We start from the raw sequence: 14,886 nt of genomic DNA, 5'->3' as shown, positions 1-14,886 counted from the left end.
TACACCCCCTTAATTTTAATTTAAGAATTAAATTCCTCACTCTTATGTAATAAAGTCATTTTTATTTTAACAAGGACTTATTATCCGGATTTTATATCCTATACTGTATTATTCTAACCAAATGAGTCCTTAATTCAATTTCATGGAGATTAAGGTTTTTTTAATAATGAAAAATTATTGTTTAAGTAGTTATTCTAGAAATAAATTAAAGATTTAAACACAGATTAATTACATGAGATAATACTAAACTACTAGATACGGCTCAATTGTGAGGAATTATGATAATATGTACATATTATAAATTCAAATCTTGTCCTTGTCCTTACAATAAAAGAAATACTTGTGTGTAATGAAAGGCAGCATGTTCTTTAGCTAGTTGCTAGAGCCTGCCTAGCTACAAATTAGAATGTGAAAGGTAGGTTGGTAATAAGAAGTAAATGTCAATACTGATGATCTATCAAATGCAAGATGTGTTATTTTCACACCTATAACTACATATCTTCACATGTAGCAAGTGGCATGATATATTTAAATTTAATAACTATGTTTAATTCCAAGTTTTTTCCTTAATAATTGGATTAATCTTTTATTTCTACAAGTAAAGCGTGGGAAAAATGAGATGGGCACCATTTCTCCAAGAGAGACAAGAAATCTTGTCTTCTTCACGTGGGAGAGCAATCAATTTTTTCGATCCATGCACACACATTAACAATTCATTCCACCTTACTATTTATGAACTTAGTCATCACAGTATCGGATAAACTGATGGTGGGGTAGAGTCCCATATATTAATGTTTCTAATTTGAACAAACATGGAAGCTAATCAAGTTTAAAATGTTTTGAATTTGATCATGAATGGGAAAGGTGAGTAGGAGCCTACATCATGGTATAGTGAAGCAACATTAGGGTCACAAATTAAGATAGGAAAAGTGTTGGCAGAGGGAGAAGGAGAGGGTTTGTCCCTTCATGGTTGTTGCAACTCAAGCTGAAACCAAAAGGTGGTATGATCCTGTTACACACGTCATTAGAAACTGAGATATGGATACACTATATACATGTTGGTCTCCATATCCTTCAATTCTAGATCTATTATTCTTATATTTCGGTCCACTCACAGTCCCATTATCCCATACCTATATGTTGTTGTGACCCTTCATATAGTCTCACATGACTTGTTCCCATCGCATTAGCACATGGGCTTAAACACTGTCTCAACCCGGGCCCCATCAGACACAAGGCCCACTCTCCCTAGACATTGTTTTGTGCCACATAAGAGAACAAAAAAGAAGAACTAATTATGGTTACAAGTTCTTACTCAACTCAAACATGATCTTCTCTAGTAAAAAGTTCTTGTTGTCTATATATAAAAATAATTGTGATTGAAATTTAACATGTTATACATTACTTTTTAATAGATTAAATTTATCCTTTAATTCGAATCGAGTATAATCATTATTTACAAAAAAAAATAAATTCTTTGAATATCTAACACATTTGCATATTAAAATTTTAAAAAATTTATACCAATTGATATCTACATACTTATCAATACTATTAAAAAAATGTTAAGTTAGTGAATCTATTTATATAGTTCTTGATTAGTAAAAATTAAATTATTGATATACATAATATTATGAATTTATATTAAGTATTATATAATAATATTATTTTGATGTATCATATTTTTAAATTAGACTCGACTATATTAATATTTAATTTATGTTAGTTTAAGTGGAATTAAACTTAATCTTTTTAAATAAAATTTCAAACTCGAATTTTATAATTTAAAGATAAAAGGTATAAAACACTCATGATCAGATGACAACTATCACATGCCTTCTTTAGAATGATGTCTAAGTAGATGATCTCATTGCTTAAAAGATGACTTGAAAAAATTACTTCTCAATTTTACCCAACAAATAACCAAGACAATACAACCTTAGGCAAAACTAGAGTGTTAGGACTTTACATTACAAACAATATATGAATCCCAAGAGATATATTGTTGGATTTAGTTTATTTGTCTAGCCAACAAAGTTGACATATGGTGGGATCACCGACGAGTATGAATGTGGTTTACCTGATTAGACCTATTTCTAACACTTCAAAAAGCTAATGGCTCATGTGAATGACATGACTTTGCTTTAGCTAGGCTTAGTTATTTGAGCAACTTTTCCCTTTTATACATAGCACGTACGTGTTCTATGTGATAATTGCATGACATGAGGAGATGTGGGACAAATGCCTTTTTTATTAATGATTTTTCCTGTCGTCAAAAAGCCTAGAACTGTATTTGAAGAAGGAAAAAAAAAAAGCAAAATAAATAAATAAATAAATAAATAAAGGGAATTTAGTTTCTAAAAGAGATTGACAAAATTGAAAATAATAATATTATTAATCTAATATATATATATATATATATATTTTTATGTTATTCCTTTGCATAATAAAACTAATACAGCATAGAATTTCCTATGCATTTTGTAAGATTTCTTTTTGAAGAAAGTTACGGTCTATCCAACATTAATTAGTCTCCATGAAAAAGAGCCTGCATCTTAAGAGGCACAATATGAAAGATAAGTATTAGAGTGATCAAAATGAAGGCATTTCAGTACATGACTATATGCAGATCTGACGTAGAAAGTTTTTGAACTTTCATCAATCCATATCCAAAGAGGATATTTTCTCATCTTTACATGGTGAAAAAGATGATACCATGCATCAAAGTCATGAAATAATAAACTCAAGCTGAACATCTCTCTACTTCAATTCCTTGTCTAAATCCAATATCGCTTTTCCACTTTCCATTTAAGCAATAAGTGCATTCTTGTCACGTGAGAATTGACAAAATTGTAGGAAAAACATGTTTTAGAGGAAATATGAATTGATTAAAACAGGAATCCCGAAAAGACTACATCTAAATTTGATGTGAATACTGAATATGAAACTCTTGGGAAGCATTAGCTATAAGCAAACCCTTAGCTTGATGTTTCTTTCGTAGTGTTACAAAAAACTATATTATTAGCTCCATTTTTTATTTTTTAATCTTTATGACTCATGCTATATTGCTATACCAATCTCACTGCTCCTTTGCAAGTCTAGTTACTCTTAAAATGCTGATACACTTCACATTACATCAGATCAACCGAGTCAAGAAAAAATATTCTTATTCTTAGGGTACTGATTCAGAGTACTTTTTTGTGTCCTTTTACGATAGATCAAGCGGATGCTTCTCAACTAGGTCATATAGTTCATCTCCAATTCCAAATCCAAGCATTCTGGCCATATCATTTGTCTTTATTTTAGGGTTGGGAATGTTGTGATGCTTCAACCAGGAATACACAATAAAAACTTTCTTCATAACAAACAGTTCCAATGCCTCCGGATTGAAAACAACCCCCATTTTTATATTCATCTGCAACATAACATAACATGCATACTGAGTTAGGATCAAACATGCTTTCCCTCTTTCTTAAGAATGCGAGTTTTGGATTTAACTCAATCTAACTCTGATACCACTTTAAGAAAGTAGATCGAGATCTAATTCAATCTTATAAAATTGGATCTCTATTTTATAAAACTAACTTATAAGATATTGATTACTCTCTAATTATATAATCTATTTCAATTATATCACTAGTTGACGTTTGATCTTTAACATTCTTTTCAAGAAACACACACAAGCATGCACATTATAACATCACCTGATGAGGAACCAACATAGCAGCATAACGAGCCAGCTCTCCTGCTCTCCAATCCAACAAAACTGGCAACCATGGATAAGTAGCATCGAGTCTCACAAACCATATCCTAATATCAGGATACTCTGATAATTCTCGAGGATCACGGGGATCTTCTCTAGTATAGTTGATGGTGAAGCCAATTGTGCGCTCAAGAAACTCTTTTGGTTTTACTGCAACATTAATTCCACCAAGCAGCACTCTCAAGTTAACTGTGAAGGTTAGTATCCCAAAAGGCGAAACAATTTTCAAGGTTCATGTTAAGTTGCATACCTGATAAAGGGTTTTTCATGCCTGTTGCAGCTTGAAATGGGGACAAGTCGAGACGAGAAATAACATCATTGTCAATAACAACATCAAATCGGCCTTCAGCTGGAGGCAGAGGAGGTGCAACTTTAGGTTCATCTGTCAACCAAAGTCTGTTCAAGTGTAGTATAATAGATTCCATTAAATGCATAGAGCACTACAAAATAGTAGTAGCACAATGTCTGCTAGCTTCTAGGACTAAAGATTCATGGAGTTGGTTCCTCCTAGTTAGTGGGAAATTAGGCAGAGTAAGAAAGTAATATAGTATCAATTCTAGATTTGAAATGGATTTATGAGGCAGTGTAATTCAAAGCCAGAGTGTATATACACAGTAAGTGTAAAACATTTTAATTTACATAAACATCTACTCTAAGATTTGTGTAAAAAGTGTATGCATAGAGTTTTTACACTATCAGTCAATCATAATGTTATATATGTTTACATAATAATTATATTATAAGTGATATTAACAATATTTTGTGATTAGGGATGCATAATGCATAATTGTAACAATATTTAGCATGTCATCCTATAGCTTAACTATTATGCTTTACAATTTATTCATGATTGTAAGATTTAGAAGACATAAAGATATGGAAAAGAAAAGGTGTTACCATCATCATCAAAGAGGGAGAGGTCGTCGAAGTTGGCTTGGGGGTTGAAGGCAACGGAGACAGCGACGTTTCCTCGGTGATGAGAGGGATGTTTGAAGGAACGAGATGAAGCGGTTGGGTTTGGTTTAGGGAAAGGAGAAAGAGGAAGGGGAAGCAGTGGTTTGCATTTGAAGGGGGTAGTAGAAGCCATTACTTTCCACTTTCCACTTTCAGGGAGCAATGCAAGCGGTTAATACAGTTTCTATCCACAACATACTCGGCCCTTACGTTTTCCCTATCCGCTTCTTTAAGACTCGCGTTTGGGCCTTTCAACAAAATAAAAATAAACAATTATTAATTAAAGTTTAATGAAAAATATACATTATAAAAAGTACTCACTTCAAAAGTGGTGAGGAATTATTTGTTTGGTTCATATATTATTAAATTTAACAAAAATAAAATAAAGTAGTAAATTATGAAAAGTTTAAATTTATAATGACAACATATTCATTCACTAACTTTCAACATGTAAAATCTCTTAATTTTTTTTATTCAATATTGAAATTATATAGTTAATTTGACACTCCTTAATTATATTTAAATTCTAATTTCTTAGAAAAGAAAAACTAGGTTATTTAAGAAAATTTTCAATTCCTTAATAATTTTTGTTAAACTATTCTAGTAATAAATATTATTAATATTTTATTTAAGTCGTAATTTAAAAAAAAAAAATTAACTTCAATTAAAAATTATCAAATCATATATAGGTTGATCAGGCCACAATAATCATTAAGTACAAAAAAAAATAAATGGTTCTAATATCTATCTCAATCTTCAACTGTAGAGACTTAACTATTCATGATTAATGATTATACCATAGAACAAGGACCTACCTTTAAGTGTTTCATGATTACAAGAATAACTTCACAAAAACTATCTTTAATCTCTCTAAAATTATGCTTCAAAAAGTATTAATAGAATGAATTACAAAAACTTCTTAGGAACTCTATTTTTAAATCAATTTTTGATATTTTTTAGGTCAAATATGCTTGCTCAGAGCACTCATGTGGCTTGTTCTGAACGAGTTTGTGTATGCTTTCAAGGACATTCTTTGACTAGACTTGCTCAAAACGTTCTTGTGATAGCTTTGAGCAAATTTTGCTTGCTCAAAGTGTCCAAGCTAGTGTGATCCTCTAAGATCTTCTCTGACTTCACTTGCTCAAAGCTTTCATGTAGAAGTTTTGAGGGAATTTTACTTGCTCTAAGGGAGTAACCTACTTGCTTTAAGTGAGCACAAATCACTTTCAGAACTTCGTTTCTGAATTAGCATATTTCAGGTTAGGATTTGGTTGTTATAAGCAAATTTCACTATTTTGGAGCCATAGTTCTTTTTTAAGACTTGTAGCTTCAAACTTATTTTCTTTCTTTATTATATTTCAACAAAGAAAAATATTAAAAATATTTAATATTTAAACAATTAAATCTTAAAATAAAACTAATTCTTGATTAAGTATTTTGTTATAAAAACAAGATTCAGAAATATAAAATATATTAATAATTGTCTAAATTAAATAAAAATTGTATCCATATTATCAATTATCTGGGTATTTGTACCCTAAACCCCATATATACAATGTTTAGCGTAAGTTGAGATTTTCTGGCCCCAACTTCAGTAGTGCTGCTGCTATTTTTTCATTGGACTATCTGAAATAATAATTGTTTGCTAATCAGAATGTTTACTGTTTTAATGTAACAATATCAAAAGCACTCTTGCTTTTTGGGAGACTGTCTTCTTTCTTCTTTTTTTCCCTCCTTTATTAAGGCAGCATTGGTTTATTAATATTGAATAAGACTAAATTTGTAAGGAACGAAAATAAGTGCCATTGAATGATGTAATTTTTTTTATAAAGAAAAGTCCTTGCTGTTGTGAAGCTGCTAAATATCTGCTTATAGATATATGAAGAGATTGTAAAGTGGAAACCGTTAGAGCTTGTGTTTGCATTTGCAATATTATCCTGAATGAGTGTCTGAGTGTAATGATTTGTGATGATGAGTTGCACAGAATTTAAACAGTTCTCTCCTACCTGATGATTTTATTTTATCCCAACTAAATTGAGTTAATTCATGTTCATGTTCATGTTTGTAGTGTATACACATATACATGATAAATGCTGACATATATATATATATATATTATGTAAATATATGTTTGTGCGCGCGCTTTTACTCTGTATACAAACTTACCAGTTACCAAATATCCTGTTATTCTGTTATAGACACGGATAAATATATTTTGTAGATTGCTTGTTATCTCACAAAATATACTGTTACTGGTACTAGATCACGTGGCTACTGTGAAACATCCTTAGTCTTGGGACACCATTTCTTTGTGTTGTGGATTTCACATCTGTTAGTGTCGCTGGCTTTTCACCTTAACCATTTGAGTTGCATGTTCTTCCACATGTCTGTGTTACACCACTTAATTTACATGTTCTTCCACATGTGTGTAAAGTCTAGCAATGACACTCCCTATATCTGTGTCATGTCTGTGTTAGTTCTTGGAGAGACTAATTGATTATTTCCTAAGTTCCTATACGAGATATCTATTATAAATTTTTAAGGTCTTTTCAGTTTGCACTTCTGCATGGACCTATAGCAGTTTGACAGAAGAAGAGATTGAAGACCTTTGCATAATAAAGGACTTCTGAATGGGTCACATGTAAAAGTTGTGTGTGTAAAGTGCATCATATATGGATGCCAAACTATACATCACTATTCTGACAATACTTATAGAGAACATGATCCATATTGTGTAAATGCCAAATTAGATATTTGGAAAGTGTGGGTCAATATATATGTTGAGAGCTTTGTAGAAAATGAGGATCTTTTATGAGCCTTCAGTAGTTTCGTGAAACCGGAAAGGTCGTCACGTAATTCAACCGACATGATTTTAACCTTATTTCTTTTAGTGGTGCTGCCCCACATGACATGCTTCGATACATAGTAACCAATCTCATGTTACTGCATTGACCTTTATAAAAGTAAGGAGCAAATGAGCAATGCTATTGACACAATTATTGCAATCACAAATTCACACCATTTTACACCTGACCCTATTTTCTTTTACAAGTGGTCCTACTCTAATATTTTTCGATTAAAACTTGAATGAAGTCATGTGCATATGTAGTATGTGTACTCTAGCACCACCAAACAAAAATTAGCATATCAGTAGTAGTGTTTATAGTTTTATGTAACGAGTCATAAATAACATTATGTCCTCGTCCTTCCATCAATTGCAACAAGACAACGTGAGATTAATGGTAGTTCTAATGATGAAGAACATGAGATTTATGACAATCATTTAATTCTATAGAGGAGAGGGGATGTATTGATTCACAAACAATCACAACAGCTCTTATATGGTGAAGGGTGACCTTATATAAGACTTTTTTTTTTGTTTTTTATGGATAAAAGTTTAGGTAAATTGAGTTTCGGGAGTTCATCTGGACCAAATAGACTGCACAGCTCAAAAGATTGCTTATAAATACTTACATATTACACACCAAGAAAGTTTTTGTATCGACGGAGAGATTCAAATTCACGTTCTTGGAAGATATAAGACTTATCTTTACTTATAGTCGGTTTATTTTATACTAAGTTCAATATGATACATCCTCTGTTCATTGAAAACGGCTCTGCACGTGACATAGGGTTTAAAAATAAGGGGTGGGAAATAAAATAGGACATGTGGAAGAGAGTATGGGATTAAACTAGGAGGGCAAAGTGGAGGTGAGGTAGAATTGCAGTGGCCTCTGCAGATAGATCCCCTCGTGCGGCTCACCCGCTGACCCACACTTTGTCATTCTAATCTAACCTCATCATCTCTGGCCACTTCTGGATCTTTTGACCTTTGACTGCCACACACACCATACACACAAACTTTATAACTTGTATTGTATATATGATGAAAAGGGTCCTGTTAAAATTTTAGTCCTTGGATCCCTTGCACGTGAGGTCCTTTGCTGCTATGATACCATTCTGCTTTTCATGGCACGTGGGGGTGACAAATCACAATTCTTTTCTTCCATCAATTTTTATTTTGCCACCTGCCCTTTTCTTTGTCTATATTTTCCTCTGTAATTTGGTAAGAATAAGATATTAAGCATGTATACATGTAGTAGCATTAATTCTCCTTCCTTTGGTTGGTGCTGATTTCTTGAAGCTATTATGGACTCAAAGTTCAACCCCATTATGTGTTTCTAGTTACGAGGGTTATGTTCATTATGATAAATTTTATGCATCATGAATTTTATTATACATACATAGCTATAGTTGCCAAATTGCCTTAGAATACTGGCTAAAAGCTACTACTACTTTAGGAGCTATATAGAGCTGAACATAGAAGATAAGTTAAATGAGGAATCAAATTGTTTTACTTGTCTTCTCCTTGGTGAAATTGTTTTTCCAAAAGTGACACCACGTACTCCACTGTCAGGTATCACGCCAAGGCTAAGGATCACGTGAAAGTTGAAATGGGAATTGGGAAAACCATATAGCAAGGGTAAAGGGTAAAAATGGAAAGAAAGAAGAAAGACTAATCAATCTCTTATTCGTTCAAACCCCAAGAATAACCCTTGGTAAGAGGCTAAAGGCACAAGAAGCAAGGTCCTCAAAATTAGCACTAAATTCAGCCCTTAAAATAATTTGTCGTTAATTTTGCTGGTTAGTGCTTAATGAGTTGTGCCTGTCTGTCAAACGTTTGTTAGAAATTCTGATAATTATTAGTATAGTACACAGAGATTGGTTTAGTGGAGTGGTTGATTGGTTAACGTTGCCCATATTTGATTCCCCAAAAAACATGGGATTTCATCCTACATGTCTTGTTTCAGATTTTAGCTGGCTCAGTTTTGGCGATGCTGCCATCTCTGTAATGCCATATGCACAGCACATAGCACTAGGAAACATTTTTTTGCACTCAGTGGCTTAATAATTTGGTTCGGAAAGTATATATCTTCATTGTCATTGTTCTACTTAGTCAGAAAACAGAGCATGATGGGAAAGTTTGCCCAATAACTAAATTCATATTCTTTAGGTTTTAGTTTTGTCTTATTAAAACAGAAAACTAGCCCTGATTTATATAGTTCCTACATTTTCTAAGTCACCACCAGTAGAATTAGGACTTGAAGAAAATCTGCTTAGCTGGGACAAAATGCTAATTCCTGCTACCCCACTTCCACTATTCCATACAATTCCGTTGTGTAAAAAATGAAACAATCAAACTAGTCCTATAGATCAACAAAAACTTTCAATTGTTGTTACTAGCAATAACATTCCTAGCTAGCTGGATTCGAGTGTTCATGAAACATTACTTTTTTATCTTAATTTTTTTTAAGTACATGTCATAATCATGGCTAGTTACCCAGCTGGTCGGAAATTATTATCAAAATTTTGTTTGAATACAATTTAGAAATATTTTTTAGAATTTTTCTATTAAAAATAAATAATCATTTTCAATTAAAAATTCAGAAAAAACACTTCTAAAGGCTTAAATTATGCGATTTATGGTCAATATTGAGCTTACTGCACACCATACTTTAGTCTTGTTGAAACTGCCAGTGCCAGACTGTTTATGATTGTGTTTATGATTCTTAAAGCATTTGATAGGGTGCGCTAATTGGTTTTGGAAGCGTATTAGCGTATAAGTTTAAAATTTTAGAGGAAAACAAAATAAAATAAGCTACAAATTTCTACCAAGTTTCGCTGGTTATTGTTTAAGAAACTGTGTGAAATGACTTTTTTGTGATACGGGAGTGACCGCAGTTTATAAAATATAATTAAACTAACGCTCATGCAATGTTAGAGAACTGTTTATTTTGCCGATTAATGTTGTATAAATGATTAATGTGTGTGTTTCGGTGGATAGTTTGAGATTAATTTTTTATGCGTATGTTGTAAATTCGAAATTTTGAGATACGTTTCTTTAAAATACAAAAATGATTGAAGTACTTCTATGTTTTCTTTTTCACACACACAACTAAGATTCAAACTCTAATTAGCATGTTTAAGGGCTCAAGATAAAACATACTTTATTACTTCAATAACATCAAATTATTCATATTTATAATTGAATTTAATTTAATTTTCAATTAGAAATAAAAATAAAATGGATAATTGATGATACAAATGTAATAATAACATAATATGAATCTAGTGGGAAAAAAATATGTATAAATGAAATTTTACATTAAACACACTTGATTTTATACAGTAGCAAATATACACATAGACAGTATAAACTGGCACAATTTTTATTTTTTTTTGTACCAGATAAATGTGAGGTTAATTTATATTATAAATTTCAACCTCTCAAACAATTATGCTCTTGATTTCTGGTACTATGTTTTATGTTATGTCTTGCTAAGTAGGTAGATGATTGGTGTCTCTATGCTCTCATTGCTTAGCTTTGAAGTCATACAGTAACAGGCATTATTAAATATGGAATATGAGAACAGAGATGTGAAGAAGTGCAGCATAGCACAAAGGAAATTAAAGAAAATTAAAAAAAAAAAGTGTTTGGAGAAAAGGTGACTCCAAGTTCTGTTGTGCTTTCTCAACTAAACTGACTGACCCTTTTCTTTCCCTTTTTATTCTGATTAAACTTCTGCTCTGCTACTGGCCGACTTCATAATATAATAATAATAATAATAATATTATATGTCAAATTTAAATTAATTTACCCTATCTTAATCAAGGATATATGCTAGCCATTTACTTTTTCATTGGAAATCCTATTTGTCCCTTATTTTCAGCATACACATCCAAGACTCCCGTACTATTAAGCATGAGAATTTAAGTTTCAATTAATTAAGAAATTAAAATGTTCCTTTTTTTTTATATATAAAAATTTTAATAGAGTTTCCATCAATTTGACAATTAATCTCTATTAAAAAAATTTAGTAGAATTTTCTTTCTCAATTACATATTTTTCGTTTATAAGATTTGAACTGGAGAGTTAAAAATAAAGTCTGGCCCCACTCAAACTTCTCATTGGTATTAAAATATCCCTTTAACAAAGGTTGCACGAAAGTGGCCAGAAATGTTTTAAAATGAAATTAGAGTGTAGGAGTTGAACTAGCAATGACAGCACTCAATGACTACATTTGCACAAAAACAATGAAATTTAGCACTCCATTTCAAAGTCCAAAATCAAGTGGCTATTAGCAACTGGTTGTTTCCAAGATATATTGAATCATAGAGAGGTGGAGATTTATATAATATGGTAAAAAAAAAAAAGAAAAAAAGAATTGCAGCTGGTTCAAGGAGAGTGTAGTTTAGTTTAGCAATAGAGCTCTTAAGCCAAGGAGATGAGCAGAGAATAGTTTAGAAGAGAATGGGAGACACGGAAACAGCGCCCACGTTCCCCTCATATCTTAACTTGTTTCTTTATGGCTTTCGGTTTCTCTCTCTCATATCATAACCCTTCCCCTATACACATATTGTTTTCTACCTATTCAAGGAATAAATATTAAATGCCCTCACTCCACTTGTGAACCTCCATAAGTACCCTTATCTCCATGCTCTACTCTCTCTTGATCAAAGCTCAAGGAGAATTTCAACACAAGTCTTTCCATGATCATGGTTAACTTCAATTCCCCTGATTTTCCTCTCTTTGTGTTTAAATGCTTGTTGCTTCATGACCCTTTTGGCTCTAGTGATGATTTATTAGCTTTGTTATGAATATAGGGATACCAAAAGCCTGCATGGTTGGAAGCTCTTTACACACAAAAGTTCTTCGTGGGGTGCTCTTACCATGAGAACGCCAAAAAGAATGAGAAGAATGTTTGCTGCTTAGATTGTTGCACCAGTATTTGCCCTCACTGCTTGCCATCTCATCGCTTCCACAGGCTTCTTCAGGTTCGCCGTTACGTTTATCATGATGTTGTAAGGTTGGAAGATCTTCAGAAACTCATAGACTGCTCCAACGTTCAGGTATACATAAAGTTAAATCAACTAATAGTAATGCACTTTAAGTATGATTACCTACAGATTCCAATTCAACTTCAATTTCCACCACAAAATAAGTAATTCAATTTGACATTGTTTGCTGATTCAAAAAGGTTTGAATTCTATATTATTAGGCCTATACTATCAATAGTGCCAAAGTGGTGTTCATCAAGAAGAGACCTCAGAACCGGCAATTCAAAGGGTCGGGAAATTACTGCACTTCCTGTGATAGAAGTCTCCAAGAGCCTTTTATCCATTGCTCCCTTGGATGCAAGGTACATACAAATATTTATACTAAATAAACAAAATCCACTCCTGTGTGTCTGAATATAGTAAGAATTGTGGATTAAAACTGATAGTTCTTCGGTGGAATATAGCAATCAAAATTCTTCAAAGTGAGTCACTTACATGATTATTTATGCACATATACTGATTACAATATGCAAGTAAATTGAAATTGAACTTCAATATATATATATATATATATATTAATCAAGTACGTGTCTTTATAGTTTGATTCTTGAATTATATAGTTAAAGAAGAGTGGCTATGATAAATTAGATCAACAAGAGATATATTTTATATCAGAAGAAGCAGTGACTAATCAGTATCTATCATCCGTATGAGAGTTTGACTAAGTATTACATAATTAGTTTGATGTTCATTAACGGTTAATGTGTGTATGTGTAGGTGGATTTTGTGCTGAAACACTATAAGGACCTCTCCCCTTACTTAAGGACATGCAACTCCCTACAGCTAAGTCCTGATTTTCTGATCCCACAAGAAATGGGGGATGAGGAGATGACTCGTTCAACGGTGGTGGATTATGATGAACCAATGAGCTCAAGTTCGGGATCATCAGGGTCAGAGAATAACATGAGCATGGCTTGCACAGAGATTGTTAGGAAGAGGAGGAGTGGATGGAGCACTGTGTGTGCAAAGTTTATGGCCAATAGCAATAAGGTTTCGGATGAAGACATGGCGACTAGCATGAGTAGAAGAAAAGGAATTCCTCATAGATCCCCTCTGTGTTAGCTACTACAACACTAATGAATGAACAAGCACCCCCCCCCCCCCCAACAAAGGAAAATAATGGATTACCACTTACCAGTTTAGTAGTACTTCAATTTTTAATTTTTTAATTACTACTACTTATGATATGATATTTTGACTGAGGTGAAATGTTCAAAGTTTTCTCTCTCTCTCTCTCTTTCTCTCGAAATTGAAGTTTTGGTTTAATTAATCACTTGGTCGGGGGGTTTGTCTTAATGGCATCACGTGATTCCCAATTCCAAGTTATGGTCTGTACATTTATATAAGATATTATGATGATAATAATTGTGGTTAAATCATAGTCAAGAATCGTGCTTTTGACTAGACAAAATGAATCTGGAAAAAGGAACAAAATTGTAAAGGTGTCCACTTGGATACATTCTATGTGAATTTTTAAACCAACGGTCCTTCTACAGTAAAAATCATCAAATAATTGTGGATCGTGAACTTCTAAGTAAATTGAAAAATTAATATGTTATTTTCATCTAAAGATTGCTAAGAGCATTTGTTGTGGGTTGCTTATAAGTAATTTTTTATATTACATCATGTCATATTAATTTTTTTTTTAAGAACCGATACTTATATAAGTAATTTTAATAAATTTTAAGCAATTCACTTACTCTTTTTCAGGTTGATGTGACAAGTGAGATTGTTTATAAGGAATTCTATTGGAGATGCTCTAATATGACTAGAAAGTTTCACATGATTATTTATTAATTCTAAACACGTCGACAAAAAGTTGTATTGAAATGTTGAGGTTAAAATGAACTCAAAGAAATAAATTTACTTTATAATTTAACTGAAGACTTATAAATTATTCGCTTTAATTTTCATTATAAGGTACAATTTAAAAGATAATAATAATTTTTTTAATCTTTTGTTCATATTAAAAATTGTGAAAATATCATTTATTGTTAGATAATGAAAAGAGAAATTAAAAATAGATGTTTTTTCTCTTATCTCTTAAATTTTTTAATTATCATTTTTTTTAATATCTTTTCACATCTCATGAAAAATTTAATAATAAATGTGTTTGGTAAGATTAATTCATAAATTAGTTAATAAATAAAAAATAAAACGTATTTATTTAATAATAAAAGTGAGAAAATATCACGTTAGAAAAATAATTTTTAAATAAAAAAAGTTAGAAACAAATTTTAAGTAAATTAATAAAGATGAAAAAAGAGAAT

The 14,886-nt window shown here is 31.7% G+C and overlaps 2 protein-coding genes across 5 annotated transcripts; one reads left to right on the top strand and one right to left on the bottom strand.

Moving 5' to 3' along the window:
- Window positions 1-2,960: 2,960 nt before the first annotated feature.
- CRR6 (chlororespiratory reduction 6) lies at window positions 2,961-4,946 on the bottom strand. Of its 4 annotated transcripts, none has more exons than XM_083075643.1 (4): window positions 4,661-4,946; window positions 4,014-4,112; window positions 3,705-3,952; window positions 2,961-3,415 (listed from the first exon to the last, which is right to left on the bottom strand). In XM_083075643.1, exons 1-4 carry the CDS (start codon window positions 4,848-4,850, stop codon window positions 3,209-3,211), a joined length of 744 nt encoding a protein of 247 aa, XP_082931769.1. In that variant the 5' UTR covers window positions 4,851-4,946; the 3' UTR covers window positions 2,961-3,208. The 4 variants fall into 4 exon arrangements, with proteins under 4 accessions (XP_082931769.1, XP_082931768.1, XP_029129040.1 ...); XM_083075642.1 differs by having other exon boundaries at window positions 4,014-4,145; window positions 4,661-4,943; XM_029273207.2 differs by having other exon boundaries at window positions 3,705-3,913; window positions 4,661-4,943.
- Window positions 4,947-11,783: 6,837 nt separating this feature from the next.
- On the top strand, window positions 11,784-13,848 carry LOC109809706 (protein RGF1 INDUCIBLE TRANSCRIPTION FACTOR 1). The gene is made up of 4 exons (XM_020373087.3): window positions 11,784-12,277; window positions 12,383-12,628; window positions 12,778-12,918; window positions 13,334-13,848. Exons 1-4 carry the CDS (start codon window positions 12,269-12,271, stop codon window positions 13,676-13,678), a joined length of 741 nt encoding a protein of 246 aa, XP_020228676.1. The 5' UTR covers window positions 11,784-12,268; the 3' UTR covers window positions 13,679-13,848.
- Window positions 13,849-14,886: the final 1,038 nt, after the last annotated feature.

Source organism: Cajanus cajan, chromosome 5 (genome assembly GCF_000230855.2).
Source record: "Cajanus cajan strain Asha chromosome 5, NIPB_CcT2T_4, whole genome shotgun sequence".
NCBI classification, from domain to species: Eukaryota; Viridiplantae; Streptophyta; class Magnoliopsida; order Fabales; family Fabaceae; genus Cajanus; species Cajanus cajan.
The sequence above is the reverse complement of the archived record's forward strand: the minus strand, read 5'-3'. Positions and strand labels throughout refer to the sequence as shown.